The sequence below is a fragment of the Bos mutus genome, chromosome 11 (assembly GCF_027580195.1).
Source record: "Bos mutus isolate GX-2022 chromosome 11, NWIPB_WYAK_1.1, whole genome shotgun sequence".
In the NCBI taxonomy this organism is placed as follows: Eukaryota; Metazoa; Chordata; class Mammalia; order Artiodactyla; family Bovidae; genus Bos; species Bos mutus.
Window position 1 is genome coordinate 69,780,279 of NC_091627.1, and position 16,685 is coordinate 69,796,963.

The 16,685-nt window shown below is 41.1% G+C and overlaps 2 protein-coding genes across 8 annotated transcripts in view; one reads left to right on the forward strand and one right to left on the reverse strand.

Moving 5' to 3' along the window:
- The window catches only part of ACYP2 (acylphosphatase 2), a 178,467-nt gene that overhangs the window by 39,529 nt on the left and 122,253 nt on the right, over nucleotides 1-16,685 (reverse strand). The window lies entirely within an intron of this gene.
- TSPYL6 (TSPY like 6) lies at nucleotides 13,305-14,552 on the forward strand. Its single transcript, XM_005907308.2, is given in 2 exon segments — nucleotides 13,305-13,693; nucleotides 13,696-14,552. Coding segments are annotated over 2 exon segments (1,245 nt in total). The 5' UTR covers nucleotide 13,305.

The window sequence follows — 16,685 nt, forward strand, 5'->3', positions numbered from 1 at the left end:
GATAAGGATGAAAGCAAGCTGATGCAGCTTCTCCATGCCTCCCTAGGGCCTCCCAAGGGCGTCCAACTTCAGGCCCTTGGCTGAAGTTCCGTTGCCAGGGCTCCACAAAGAGTGAAAAACCTGCCAGGTCAAGGACTCCAGAACCACAATCCATGGCCTTTCACACTCAGACTACCATAGACACTTCCATATTCCATTTCTCAATGCTCTTGGGGGCCTAGCACAGGCCAGCCTTCTATACCTGCTCAACTTGAGCTCCCTAACCTATGATATTTAATAGTATATCTATTCTAAGCCTAAGGCAAGATGGACTATGTAAAGTGCCTAGTATGGTGCCTGACCCACAGAAGGTGCTTGCTAGATGGCTCTCTTAGTTGAGGAATTGACAGTAGGATTCAAGTCTGATAGAAGAACTCAAGTCTGTCTCTCAGCCTAATGCTCAGCCATTTAATACACAAATGGAAACTGCTATTTAGGAAACTGTTATTCACTTTCGAATGATACGTTAAAGGGAGAGATAAAACTCATTATTTGCAGAAAGCACTACATGTATAGATGTCCTAAGAAATCTGTTTAAATTTATTATCCCATGAGTTTATCAATGTGATCAGGTTTATAATGAATTTACCATAATTAGATGCTTTAAGTTCAATAACTTAACAGCCAGTTCAATAACATAATACAAAGGAAATAAATTCCATTCCAAAAAAAGAAAAAGAGATGGGATGGATAAATTTAACAGAATTGCCTATGACATTTATAAAGAAGATTTAAAGACTTATGAGCCATATATAAAGAAAACTATAAAGGTATATTAGAATGTATAAAACAAGATGAGCAAATTGAGATATATATTATCATAGGCAAACAAATTTTATCAAGTAAAATTTACTATTTGTTAAATGTTAAAATTCTGCACTAACAAGCCATAAGTTATGATGCTGATCTAGTTCCCAGGAAATTATAAAACAAAGTATAATAATTAAATGATTAAAGTAAAGAAGTGTGGGACATATAAATTTAATGTATCATATAACTATCATAATTAAGAAAGATAATATTTATTTAATAATTGCCTAATTCTATTTCATAATTGCCTAATTATGCTTTAATAATTGCCAGGGTAACTGGCAAACAAACAAAACAAAAAGTGATTTAGATAAGCTATTATAACACATTACAAGAGTAAGCCTCTAGTGGATTAAAAAGTAAATATTAGCTTTAATTCTTAGCAGAGCTATGAGGAAAAAAATCAAATATTAATGAAATCTTTAGAGGAACAGTATCTTTGAAAAGCTTAGGGCAGTAAAGAAAATCACAAAGGAAAAAATAAATAGCTCAACAACATCAAGTAAAACAGTGGTTCTAACATAAAAAACTAACAAAATTAAAAGAAGAGAAACATAATTGGAAGTATCTGTATTGATCATGATAGAACAGTAGTATATATAATATATAAAGAACTTACTCAAATTTTCAAAAATGTTAAAACCTCAAGAGATAAACAGTCAAAGTATATAAACATACAATTCACTTGTGAAGAAATACAAGTAAACTGTATACATTAATCACTTCTTAGAAGGATATTTATAATAGCAAAATACTAAAAACAAAAAAAATGCCCAATATAAATAACAATTCAATAGACCGTTATATAGTCATTAGAATTGTAATTATGAAAACTTAAAAATTTAATGGTGGAAGGAGTCAAATAATAATTCTGCTTTATAATACACATCAAAAAAGGCAACAATGGAAATCACTATTGACAAAGAATAGTGGAATCATGGATAATAATTTTCCTGTAAATTGAGAAGGAATAAGGAAACCCCTATACTAATAGGTGAACAATACTAATTATTAAACATTATAGATTCTAACATTGGTTATATTTTTCAACATACAGATGAAAGCACAGTTAGAAGAAACCAGGAGTATTAGTGTCAAATGGTAAGTTATTAAGCTTCCTACAGTAAGGATCTTCTACTGCTCTAGAACCCTACAGAGAGCACTCATGTTTCCCAAAGGCACTAGAGAACGTGAGGACACACCTTGAGAATCGATTGTGTGATTCTGCCACACCTTTGTCTGCGGAGCCTTGTTCTGTGCTGTTGATACTGTTTGTCTTCCTTATGCTGTATTTTCACCATAATACTTGCTTTAAAACTTTGCCTGAATTTGGACAAATGTCTCCTTTTTCATGTGAATTTACTTTTTGTAACTTCTAGTATGTTTCTATTTATTTTTATAGTCCTTGATCTTCTCTTTCACAGCCTCCCGTGTATAAGGCATAATTTAGATTTCAGTTCAGTTCAGTCGCTCAGTTATGTCGGACTTTTTGTGACCCCATGGACTGCAGCACACCAGGCTTCCCTGTCCATCACCAACTCCCGGAGTTTACTCAAACTCATGTCCATTGAGTTGGTGATGTCATTCAACCATCTCATCCTCTGTTGTCCCCTTCTCCTTCCACCTTCAATCTTTCCCAGAATCAGGGTCTTTTCAAATGAGTCGGTTCTTCACATCAGCTGGCCAAACTATTGGAGTTTCAGCTTCAGCATCAGTCCTTCCAATGGACTGATCTCCTTTAGGATGGACTGGTTGGATATCCTTGCAGTCCAAGGGACTCTCAAGAGTCTTCTCCAACACCACAGTTTAGAAGCATCAATTCTTCGGCACTCAGCTTTCTTTATAGTCCAACTCTCACATCCATACATGACTACTGGAAAAACCATAGCCTTGACTAGATGGACCTTTGTTGGCAAAGTAATGTCTCTGCTTTTTAATTTGCTGTCTAGGTCAGTTATAACTTTCCTTCCAAGGAGTAAGTGTCTTTTAATTTCATGGCTGCAGTGACCATCTGCAGTGATTTTGGAGCCCAAAAAAATAAAGTCTGACACTGTTTCCACTGTTTCCCCTGTTTCCCCATCTATTTGCCATGAAGTGATAGGACCAGATATCACGATCTTCGTTTTCTGAATGTTGAGCTTTAAGGCAACTTTTTCACTCTCTTCTTTCACTTTCATCAAGAGGCTTTTTAGTTCTTCTTCACTTTCTGCCATAAGGGTGGTGTCATCTGCATATCTGAGGTTATTGATATTTCTCCCAGCAATCTTGATTCTAGCTTATGCTTCATCCAGCCCAGCATTCTGCATGATGTACTCTGCATGTAAGTTAAATAAGCAGGGTGACAATATACAGCCTTGACGTACTCCTTTCCCGATTTGGAATCAGCCTGTTGTTCCATGTCCAGTTCTAACTGTTGCTTCTTGGCCTGCATACAGATTTCTCAGGAGGTAGGTCAGGTGGTCTGGTAGTCCCATCTCTTGAAGAATTTTCCGTAGTTTTTTGAGTTAATAACTCAGAATAACAGACATGGATTTGAATCCTGACTCAGTTATGTGACTTTGGGCAAATTGCTTATTTGTAAACCTTGGAAATTTATTTTATATATTAGATGGAAATAATAATACTTCATAAGGTAATTATGAGGTTTACACTAAAGGAGATAATTCATGTAATGTACTTGGGTGTTATACCTACTTGGAACACTGTAAACTCCCATGTAAAGACATATAAATATGGTACCTGAAACACTAATCAAAATTTCAACTTTAAAAAAAAAAACTACAACTCACAACCTTAAAATGACTCTATTTCTTTCAATACATTTGATAGGTCAGATCTTGTTATCAGAGAGTCATGGCTTAATTGAAAAAAGGAATTTCCCTTATTTTTCTGTCTTGTGTTTGCCTTTTTAAAGATGCCTTAAATCCCTTATGGATCGGAGTCATGTATAAATTGATAGAGATACCAAGTTTCCTTAATCACAGCACCTAACTGAAATTTTTTATTTACTAAAATTAGAGAGAAGACAGAAAAAAATGCATTCATTCCATCTTGGCTTTATGAGTTTAGTAGTCTAACCACCTCATTTCACTACTGAAGGTTGTGGAATCATCAGAATCAAAATACCAAACTATTTGATACAGTTCATATTTAAACTTCTGCAATGAAAATGAATCTCAGTTGAAAAGTTCAAGTAGGGAAGAAGGGGCATTTTAAAGGAATTAAAATGTGGTGGCGCAGGTTCAAAGTAGCTATGGTTGGCAGAAGACCACAGCTTTCCAAGTTGGGTCTTAGTTGTCAGTGACTGGAGTATAGGTTTTCTGTATATGTGTTTTTTAACACTCCTTGAAATTGATAAGTATAGCAAGAACATTACTTGGACTTTATTTGATTTTATTTGAATTTCAACAGCTACCAACAGATGTGCTTAGAATGAATAGGCCCTGATTCCCAAATAGCACAGTATTTCACATCTATTTTAGACTATGAAATGAGAGCCGACTCCAGGAAGACAGCTCTGAACCTTTTTTCCAGCTGCAGAAATAACTCCTCTTGCTGCCCCCTGACCTACACCAAGGGAAGCTGCTTGAGAAGATATTCTTTTGCCAGCGATCATTCCACCACTGCAAGCCACAAATGGAAAAATAAACTAATGTGTTCTCTTCAAAAAACTTATTCTCACGGCCCCCAGAACCAGGTAGATAAATAAGGAAAACCATAGATTTATTTTTAAATTCCCTTCTCATTTTCCAAAATGGTATTTTTATTACCTTAGAAAATGGGGCTTCTTTTCTGTACAATAGAAACTAACACAACATTATAAGGCAACTATACTCCAATAAAAATTAATTAAAAAAAAGAAAATGGGGCCTATCAACTAACAGGTCACTGTTAATCTTCTCCAAAATAAGTTAATTCATCCAAGAACACCCCCCATCCCAGATTCCTTGGGACTTTGCTCCATTGTTAATTCCCACTTGCCTCAACCAACACGCTGTCCCTCCCCTTGGTTCTCAGCCCTTACTTCAAGATGTACAAGCTCTACTCACTGGCAAGTAAAAACCTGTAACCTGAATTCTCCTCCAGCTATTCCCCTAGCTTATTTCTTCCCTTTGCACCTGAGCTTCTGGAGATGACAAATCCCTATTGAGTTAAATGGAAACTCTGACTTTGCTTTCAGACATAATAATGACTTTATTGGGTGCCTCTCTGTGCCAGACACTCTGATAGGCCTTAACATATTTTTCTTGATTAAAAAATACATGAATAATTCATGCTCATTATAAGAAATTAAACAATTCAGAAACCGATAAAGGCAGCACCAACATCTTCCCTACGCAAGCTCCACATTATAATTGTTACAACCACCACTAGAGAGAAGACTTATTGACCATATTTCATAGATGAGAAAACTGAGGCTGAGAAAAGTTCAGAGTATACCCTGTAGTGTTTAACAGAAAGAGCTTTAGAGTCTGGTTATCTGGGTTCGTTTCTCAACTTTGTAATTTACTACATGTCTACTGATGCTTTCGAACTGTGGTGCTGGAGAAGACTCTTGAGAGTCCCTTAGACTGCAAGGAGATCAAACCAGTCAATCCTAAAGAAAATCAACCCTGAATACTTACTGAAAGGACAGATGCTGAAGCTGAAACTCCAATACTTTGGCTACCTGATGCAAAGAGCTGACTCATTGGAAAAGACCCTGATGCTGGGAAGGATTGAGGGCAGGAGGAGAAGGGGACGACAGAGGATAAGATGGTTGGACAGCTTCACCAACTCAATGAATATGAGTCTGAGCAAACTGTGGAGATAGTGAAGGATAGGGAACCCTGGTGTGCTGCAGTCCATGGGGTCGCAAAGAGCTGGACACAACTGAGTGACTGAACAACAACAACAATGTGTCTGTGAGCGAATTACTTGTTATTTCTGTGCCTCAGTTTGCCTATCTGTAAAATGAGGCTAATAATAGTATCTAGTTCATAGGATGCAGTGAGGATATAATATGCTAAAGCATAAAAATATCGCTGTTCCTTAAGAAAAAAATAAACAAGAGAAATTATTTTAAAATAACAGCTAAGAAGAAAATGCTAACAGCAATTAGAGCAAAACTCTGTTCACCATTCTGCAACTAGTATAGAGTCTGAGTTTTTAAACCTGATGGAAATTTCAACCCCAAAACTACACTTGTATTGCAATGATGACACCATCAGTGGACTTTGCTCTTTAAAATCACACTATTTTTTAAAAGATCCAATAAAATTATTTCAATTTTCATGATTAACTAAATTTCATTCATTTGTTATAGTATCAGTTTCATTATTTTTAATTTATCTCAGGCTAGAATGATTATGTATGTTTAACATTTAGATATTATTAATATTTTATATAGTGTTTTGACTCACATTTTAAATTTTTGAAATGGCTCTGTGTGTCCCTGGCTGATTTGGTTCCCCCTGCCATCTAGCTCTACCCGCCACCGTACACAGACCTCAGCCTCTTTACAGTTTCATTAGGCACTGGAATGTATATTTGCTGTCTGTCAGTGCTATAATGGTAGAAAACTACTAAATCATAATAATTAACTTTCCCAGGGTAAATCATTACCCACACCCTGTTAACTCAGATATTTTCTCCCTACTTCTCTATATTTATATGCTGGTTCTAAGAGACAGCAGAGATGACCGCAGCTACAAAGCTACTTGGTTAATCACTCAAAACTTCTTTTTTACCATGTCCTTTGCAAACACAGTTTAATGGTCTTTCTCTGGGAAACAGAGGAAATTAACAAAGTGTACCTCTCCTTCTCTTGTGTACCAACACTCTTTTGAGTCCTTAACATAATGCACTGATGCCCTTGGCTTTCTACACTGGGTGGCCTAGCCTGAAGAACAATATTTCTGTATGTTAAGTCACTAAACAAACACACTTGTTTAAAGAATTTAGGTCAAGAAAGAGATTCCTTTCAAAACAACTAAGAACCAAACAACAATATTTGAGGAGTCAAAGAAAAATAAGACTATACAATTCACAGGCTCTCTTCATTCATCTTGTATTTAGTTTTTTGAAACATCATGCTGTTTCTGTTTCCCAGAAAATTTAAATACTTCACAATTCGATGATCTACAGATTTGTAGCTAAACTGTACTCCCCTCAAAAAGCCACCTTCTTTCTTTACTCATGTTTCTTCTTTTCTATCCTTTCTCTTTTCCACCCCCCGCCCTTTCTTCTTCCTGTCTCTAGTTAAGATTTTGTCCTAGCTCTCTTTGTTGTTGTTTAGTCACTCAGTCACGTCCGACTCTTTGCAACCCTATGGACTGTAGCCCGCCAGGCTTCTCTGTCCACGGGATTTCTCAGGCAAGAATACTGGAGTGGGTTGCCATTTCCTTCTACAGGGGAATCTTCCCGACTCAGGGATCAAACCTGTGTCTCCTGCTTTGGCAGGCAGCTTCTTTATGAGCCACCAGGGAAGCCCACTAGCTCTCTTTACTTATCTTAAAAAAAATTTTTATAGTCGGAGTGTTTCAAGCCCCCCCAAAAATCATATTTTGTTCTTTTCAGCAGTTTCTAGTCCATACTGCAAGACACAAGAAAAATAAAAGACCCCCAAAGAGAATAACATTTCACACTGAACTCAAAGAATGTTATCACTACTAATTTTCCAATTAAAAAAAATACACATTTCTTATTTTTGATCAGCTAATACATGTGACTTTCTTCTGAACACTTTAAGGAAATATATATAATATAGGCTCTGTGACGTTAATATGAAATTCTAAAGGTACCTGCTTTCTAACTAATTTAGCCAAAGGTGGTGATGTTAGATAATTAATCTTAAAATACAGACCCAGCTTTAAATCTCCTGACATCAGTTTAGATCACCTAATGCCCTGCATGCTTGCTGCTCATGTCATTCCCCCTCATTTCTCAAGGATTCTAGCTACTGGCTTATTCTCACTTCTTTCAGTGATTTCAGTATGCACATTGGTGATCCTTCCCACCCAGGCCTCTTGGGTCACTGACGTCCTCCCCTACAATGACCCTGTCCTCAAGGTGCCTCATCAGAGGCCTAGTTGGATGGAGGAGTCAAGTCCTAACCATCTCCTGCAGTCCACTCTCAGACCACTATCTCTCATCCTTGTAGCTTCCTTTGGTACTTGACCCCAGGGACCCTTCGATTCCCTGGGTATGGCGATCCATTGATCAGGCCACCTTTTCACTGCCTCCACCCCTATGTCTTTTATTGCTCTAGCTTAGATTCTCAGATCTATGATTGTAATCATTCTCTTGCCCTTCATGCTTCAGTTCTAAATCCAGCTCTGCTTCTTCATGCTGCACCTGTAAACTGAACGTGGTTGGCAGAAAAATTCACAACTGCACTGATGTGCCTCATTCAAATTCATGATCTTAATGCTGTTTGACAATCACAGCACATGTCATCGTCCTGTCACTCTTTGATCCTCCAGACAACTATTTCCTACTTGTCTCTTCCCAGAATCCTTCTGCCCCTTACCTCATCCCCTCTCTCACTTGAATTGAATCTTGCTTTCTCCTTTACTGAGTACACAGAAGCAATGTGAAGAGAATTTCATCGATTCCGTCATCACTTCTACCCACCAAACAGCATCTACACCCTCATACTTTGCTTTCCTGCTGGTTCCCACAGTGACCTTGTCATGTTCCTACTAAAGGCTGACTTTTCCTCCTCTACTTAGGCACTAGATTCCATCTGCTCTCACCTATTCAAGGACATCCCTCCAGTGATTCTCCTGTCTCTCTCCTACATCATTAATTTTTGCTTGCTGCTGAATCGCTCACATCAGCAGGCACACTTGTTTTTCTCCCATTTTAAAAACCTTTTTTGGAACCACTTTCTCCACCAGCCATCATCCCATTTCTTTGGAGCAAAACTTCAAGAGTCATATATACTTGTTATTTTCACTTTCTCCCTTCTGGATTTTCTCTTAAAGACATCACAGGGCATCCCTGGTGGCTCAGTGGTAAAGAATCCACCTGCCAGTGCAGGAGATGCGGGTTCAATCCCTGGTCCAGGAGGGATTCAGACCCACATGCCTCAGATCAACTAAGCCTGTGGGCCACAACTATTGAGCCTGTGCTCCAGAGCCCACGAGCTGCAACTACCGAAGCCCGTGCACCTGGGAGCTTGTGCTCTACGATAAGAGAAGCCACTGCAATGAGAAGTCTGTGCATCACAACCAGAGAGCAGTCCTTGCTCAGCACGATGAGAGAAAAGCCCATGCAGCAGCAAGACCCAGCACAGCCAAAAAATAAATTAAAAAATGTAAAAAGCCATTACAGCCAAGCTGTCACCCCACCACTCCTCCAAAACAGTTTTTGTCAAGTGATGACTCCATTTATTTCCCTTTTGGGCAAATTCCTCAAAAGAATATCAATATTCACTGTCTCCAATTTCTTTCCTCCCATTCCCCTTAAAATCTATTCTGACCTTCATCACTTTTGTTGTAAAATCCATTGGTCAATTCTCATCTTACTTGACCCATCAGCACCACATCACACAGTTGAACTTTGCTTTACACGTTTGGCTTTCAGCACACTGCACGTTTTCAGAGTCCCTCCTCCTTCATTGGTCTCCCCTTAGTCTCTTTTGCTGGTTCTTCCCCTTCTTCCTGACCTTGTAATTTTGGAGCCCCTAGGGATTGGTCTGGTGGCTCAGAGGTTAAAGCGTCTGCCTGCAATGCAGGAGACCTGGGTTTGATCCCTGGGTCAGGAAGATCCCCTGGAGAAGGAAATGGCAACCCACTCCAGTATTCTTGCCTGGAGAATCCCATGGATGGAGGAGGGCTACAGTCCATGGGGTCGCAAAGAGTCGGACACGACTGAGCGACTTCACTTTCACTTTCAGGGCTTGGTCTATTGCTACTCACATCCTTAGTGATTTCATCCTGCTTTAAATATTGCTTTAAATATGTGTGCTGATTACTTCCAAGTATGTATCCCCACCCTAGACCTCTCTTGTGTTCCAGTCTCATAATGCCCACTTGTTATCTCAACTCTCATCCAAAGTCATCTCAAACTTAACATGTCCAAAAGCAACTTCTGATTTTCCTGCAAAGGTCTCTTCTATCATAACATCCCTTATATCTGCGTCTGGCAGCTTCATCCTATCAGTTGCTCAGGTCAAAATTCATGGCATCATCCTTGACTTCTTTGCTTCTCTTATACCCTGTATCCAGTTCACCATGAAATCGTGCCGGCTTTACCATCATACTATATGCGCTACCCAAGTCCACTGTGGAATATCACCTTCACCTTGATTACTTTGATAGCCTTCTAAAACATCTCCCTATATCTATCATTGTCCCCACACAGTCTATTCTTCACTCAGGAGCCAGTGATCCATGCAAAATGCATCCAATTTTGAGTCCTCTGCCCAAAATTCTATAGTGGTTTCCCACATCACTAAGAATAAAACCAAACTTCTTACAATATTATGTAATATCCTGCTTGATCTGGCCTCTCTCATTCACCCTGCTCCAGTCACACTGATCTCCTTCTGGTTATCCCCTGAACACCCTAAGCATGTTCCTGTCCTAAGGCTTCTGTTTAGCTCCTCTTTCTTCCTAGAATGCTCCTCTCCAGAATATCCACTGAGCTAAATCCTTCCTTCTTTGAATCTTTGCCAAAATCTTTTCAGTGAGGTTTCCTCTGACTGTGCTCAATCACATCCAACTCTTTGTGATCCCATAGACTGTAGATTCAGATATGCAGATGACACTACCCTTATGACAGAAAGTGAAGAAGAACTAAAGAGCCTCTTGATGAAAGTGAAAGAGGAGAGTGAAAAAGCTGGCTTAAAACTCAACATTCAAGAAACTAAGATCAATGGCATCTGGTCCCATCACTTCATGGCAAATAGATGGGGAAACAATGGAAACAAGAGAGACTTTTATTTTTTGGGGAGGGGGAGCATCCAAAATCACTGCAGATGGTCACTGCAGCCATGAAATTAAAAGGTGCTTGCTTCTTGAAAGAAAAACTATGACCAATCTAGACAGCATACTAAAAAGCAGAGACATTACTTTGCCAACAAAGGTCTGTCTAGTCAAGGCTATGGTTTTTCCAGTGGTCATGTATGGATATGAGAGTTGGACTATAAAGAAAGCTGAGTGCCGAAGAATTGATGCTTTTGAATTGTGGTGCTGGAGAAGACTCCTGAGAGTCCCTTGGACTGCAAAGATATCCAACCAGTCCATCCTAAAGGAAATCAGTCCTGAATATTCATTGGAAGGTCTGATGCTGAAGCTGAAACTCCAATCCTTTGGCCACCTGATGCGAAGAACTGACTCACTGGAAGAGACCCTGATGCTGGGAAAGACTGAAGGCAGGAGAAGAAGGGGACAACGGAGGATGAGATGGTTGGATGGCAACACCGACCCGATGGACATGGATTTGGGTAGACTCCGGGAGTTGGTGGTGGACAGGGAAGCCTGGTGTGCTGCAGTCCAGGGGGTCACAGAGTGTCAGACATGACTGAGCGACTGAACTGAACCGAGACTGTAGCCTGCCAGGCTCCTCTGTCCATGGGATTTCCCAGGCAAGAATACTGAGTGGGTTGCCATTCTCTTCTCGAGGGGATCTTCCTGACTCAGGGATTAAGCCCGCATCTCCTGCGCTGGCAGGCTGACTCTTTACCACTGTGCCACCTGGGAAGCCCTTTTCTCTGACTACCCTCTCAAAACCACAGTCTGCTCCCAGTTCCCTACCCCCACAACTCTCAATCCCCTTACTCAATACTATGTATTGTTTTATCCATAGCACTTATCACTTTCTAATATGTTTTACTTTTTTTAATTTAAATTTATTTATTTTAATTGGAGGCTAATTACTTTACAATATTGTCTACTTTTTTATTATTGTTTTTTCCTCTGCTAGAAACTCCAAGAGGGAAGAAATCTTTGTTCTGTTTAATAATATATATCCTAAGAGCCTAAAATAGTAGTAGGCATGCCACAGACACACAGTAATGTGTTCCTTGAAGGTTAAGGAAGTATTTGTCTCAAACCATTTAGCCTCATGCTCATTTTGTAGGAAGTTTTTTGGTTTTTTTTAACCCTTGATTCTGTTTATTTCCATGTCTATTTAGTTTTTTTCACTGCATTTCAGTGTTGAGTTATATTTCCATAAATTCATATATTTCATCCAAGTTTGAAAATGTACTAGTGTAAGTTTGTCCAACATGTTCTCTTATATTTCCTTAAATCAGTACTGTGACTATATTTTCCATTCCAAATATTGTTTACTTATTCTCTCTCCTTTTATTATTAATCTTTGGTTGATACTTTCTATTTATTGTCTTTCATTAATTTCTCCTTTTATGTTCATCATTACCTTTTCTCTCCTTTCTTTGGCCTAACTCTGCTGGTCTTGTACACACTACTCACCTTAGAGTCTATGATGAGTGATATACAGTGCTCACCAGTATTTTCAGCTTCCTTCTCCTTGCAATCTCAGGCAAGGTTTTACTTCTCTGACCCCTTAAAGTTAGGCAAGGCCATCTGACTAGCTCTGACCAATCACATATGTCACTTTTAATGGAAACATTTAAAACCCTATGCATGGGGAAAGGATGTTCCCTTCAATAAATACTGCTTGGTCATTCAGTCATATGGGGGGAAAATGAATCTTGACTCCTATCACACCATTGGCAAAAAGCAACTCCAAATGGACTGCAGATATAAATGAGAACAATAATAGAAAGGCAAGATTTCTTAACAGGGCACAAAAAGCACTGATCTAAAGGGGAAAAATGATAAACTGCAATATATGATTAAAGACTTTTGTTCATTAAAAGACATCACTGCTGTTGCTGCTGCTCCTGCTGCTAAATCGCTTCAGCCATGTCCAACTCTGTGTGACCCCATAGACGGCAGCCCACCAGGTTCTGCTGTCCCTTGGATTCTCCAGGCAAGAACACTGGAGTGGGTTGCCATTTCCTTCTCCAAGATAGTGAAAAAGCAACTCAGAGGGGAAAAGATATTTGCAATACACAGATCTGAAAAATGATTTGTATCTAGCATGTACAATGGATTCCTACAACACAAAAAATACAGAATACGCAATAGAAAACGTGGAGCAAAGACTCTTAGACTTAACACAAAGCGGATATCCAAATGGTAAAATCAAAACCACGTGAAAGATTCTCAATTCCTCAGACATTAGGTACATGCACATTAAAACCACCGTGTGACAATATCACACATGCACCAGAATACTGAGAATAAAAAGGATGGCAGAACCTATAGAACTAGACTAGATGAGGTGGAGAGTGAGTGTCTACAGACTGAGGGGTGAGTATCGGGAAGCTGAAGGGTGGGTCTCCTGAGACTGCAGGGTGGGTGGCGCAATCCCCTGGTTTGCATGAGTGAGTCTTTTGTGAGGAAAACAGATGCCAACAAACAGCTGGTCAGGCTGGCCTACATGAGCGTCCCTGTTAGAGCCAAGGGATCCTTCCTCCCTAAGCCCATACCTTCACTACTCCGGACCACGCCTGGGAGAACCGGACCGCAGCAGTGCCAGAAGCTTCTAGAGGAAACCCAGGTGCTGGTGGAGGTGAGTGAGGGCAGCTTGGAAACTGTTGCGCTCCCACCGCTCCAGCTTCCGGAGGAGGGGGGCGCACGCCAGGCCCCCGCGGACTCCAGCCCTACTCCCCAGCTCCCAAGTGCTGGGGCTCACAGTCGTGGAGTGGCCCGAGTGGGACTAGAGGAGGTCGAGCCACCCAGGGAGGGCAGGGAAGCAACCTCTGCCTCTGGGGCAGCCAACGGCAGCCTGGAAAATGGTTTTCAGTGTGAAACTGGTGGGGAGAAGGCCCAGAAACCTGTGACACTGGGAGATCAGAGTCTGAGCTGACGGCTGCATGGAAGGCTGCGAAAGCAAAGACCGAAAGGGGCCCCATGTTCTCAGAAGCAGCGAACCAGGAGGAGAAGGTTGAAGTGGAGAAGCAGGTGGGTGAGGAAAGGGAAGCAGTGGAGGAACACAGAGGGGTAAAGGAGGCAAAGGACGACGCAGGGACCCCAACCCGGAGTGAGGGTCTCCACCTGAAGGCCCTGGACTCCAACCAGCTGGAAGTGGACGCTGGGGACGCTCAGGCTGACCCGGCCTTTCTCCAGGTGGAGCACAGGTACAGGCGCGTGCGTGAACACTACCTCCAGTGGAGGAAGCACGTCATTCGGCACATCCCCGGCTTCTGGGTCACTGCCTTTCGGAACCACCCGCAGCTATCTGCCCTGATTAGAGGCAGAGATGCAGAGATATTCAGCTACTTAGCCAGTTTGGAGGTGAAGGAGCTCAGACATCCTAGGATGGGCTATAAATTCAAGTTCCTTTTTCGAAGAAACCGATACTTCAGAAACAAGTGGCTTGTGAAGGAATACGAGGTCACACCCTCCGGCCAAGTGGTCTCCCTTTCCACTCCAATCATATGGCACCCAGGTCATGAAGCCCAGGTCTTCCTTTATAGGAACCAAGACCTCATGTGTGGCTTTTTTGCTTGGTTTTCAGACAACAGCCTTCCAGAGTCTGACAGGATTGCTGAGATTATCAAAGAGGACCTCTGGCCAAAGGCACTGCAATACTACCTATTGGATGAAGCACCCCATAGAGCTAGACTTCTCCAGATAAGGGAACCAGTGGAGACCCCCAGACCCCCTGGGTTCCAATCTGGCTAACCTTTGCTCTTGGGAATACTCCCGCACAGGTCCCCTGCCACCTCCTGCCCGACCTGGGCCTTGGCTACAGCAAGGGTATGCCTTTCACTGGTTTTGTGCTGACCTTTCTACACCTTCCGTGGACATTCAGTTCTCTTAGCTTTCACGACTGAGACCTTCGTGGCCACGCTGCTCCACTTCCCCATGGTCTTCTTGATGTCCTGTGTTAACACTACATGCGGTACCATGGTGGCTCACCTTCTTCTAAGTCAAACAAATGTAGATTTCTCTGCCTTTGTCAGCACTGCTTGGACACTGTTCCCAAGGCTTCTGGTCTGGTTACTACCACCTGGATTTTCAGCTATGTTTAAGAGCCTGTTTTACTCATTCTGCTTTGCACATGGCCTGTGGACAACTGCTGGGCATTAAATAAAGTCAAGAGAGAACAGCAGTGGGCTGCTTGGTCTCTGATTTATGCAACCCCATCGCTCTTCCTGCTTCTCTGATAACCTATTGCTGCCTGCAACTGGATGCAACGCCCACCCCCTTAGGCTGCCCCCTGCTGGATGAACATTTTCTAGACCTTGTTAGGTCCACTTTCTAGTTTTTGGTAAACAAGAATCTTCAGAATTGGTGGTAGACCCAGGTTTCCTGCCAGCAAGTAAAAGACCTTTCTATTTCTCCTCTGGGCTTTGCTGGTGGCTCAGATGGTAAAGAATCCGCCTACAATGCGGGAGACCTGGGTTTGATCCCTGGATTTGGAAGATCCCCTGGAGAAGGGAACGGCTACCCACTCCAGTATTTCTCCTCTAAAAGAACTCAATTCCTCACCATCACTCAGGAACCCTACTTTTACCGTCAGGCAAGTGGTTGAGGGGATAAGTTAGACTCATTTACATGGCAAGGGTAATGATGGTGTCCTTGACAAGTATCAGGTTTTCTCAGCCTCAACCAGTAAAGCCATACAAAGGTTAGATACTTTCATTTGTCTCCCTTCTTCATCCTGAACATGATGAAGAGCCAGCAGTGCCAGGGCAAACAGTTGCTCTTCTCTTTCTCCCTCTCTTTCTTATATCTGTCCTATCTCTTTTTTTTTAAAAATGGTAGCTCAGAAACATCTGCAGAAGCAGGCTTTGCGGTTTAACTTGTGTGCGTGCTTAGTCGCTTCAGTCGTGTCTGACTCTCTGTGACCCCATGGACCATGGCCTGCCAGGTTCCTCTGTCCATGGGATTCTCCAGGCAAGAATACTGGAGTGGGCTGCCATTTCCCTCTCCAAATCTGACCTGAGACAAGCCAAAATGACCACCACAAGGAGGCAGTTTAACTTGGGTCTTTACTATTTCAAGAGGCAGAGAGATGGTCCTGTAAGGAGACTACCAGAGCCCTTACTCCTCTCTGCCGTCTTCCCAGCCATCACCCATCCTAGCAATACCCAGACAGTTTGAAGAAAGGTAGATGTATATGGAATGAATGGATGGGAGAACTGAAGAGACTGGGGTGACTGCCCGCCCTAAGAAAGAAAACTGAACAGACGCCCAGAGGCAGAAATGACCCAGGGAAAATATGGGCCTAGAATGAAAACTGGATTGACTGAGAGCCTGCAAGGAAGGGTATCTTCTCTTGTCAGTGGTGATGGAAGGAGAAATATTTTTCTCAGGATTGGGATGGGAGAACTGAAGGTAGTTGAAATACTAACTATGTTGCTGAAAGATGGGTTCTTTAAAGAAATTAAAACAATGCAATTATGTGGAAGATTAATACTATGTCCTTAATTTCACTAGTATTTAGTAAAACCTATTACTTTCTCTGTTTCTGTTTACTGGGAAGATGCGGCTGTATAGGTTTTCTTTTGCTTTCAGTTGAGAACATTTGAAAGGATGCTAATCTCTTTCTTGTACAATATGGAAATTTTTGTGAATATTCATGATGATTTTCAACTTGTTTCTGTTAAAACTGTATCTTTAGAAGTAAAATTGAATAACTTGGTCTTGCCAGACTCTGAAGACTTTGGAAATGATTGTCTTTATGGAAAAATAACACACAAAAATTTGTGGCTCTGTCTTCACAATTTATCCTGGTAACAACTTAATAATTGATATATATCTCTCTCTGAATGGCAGAAATACTTGGGAGGTTTCTCTGTAAAATTGGAA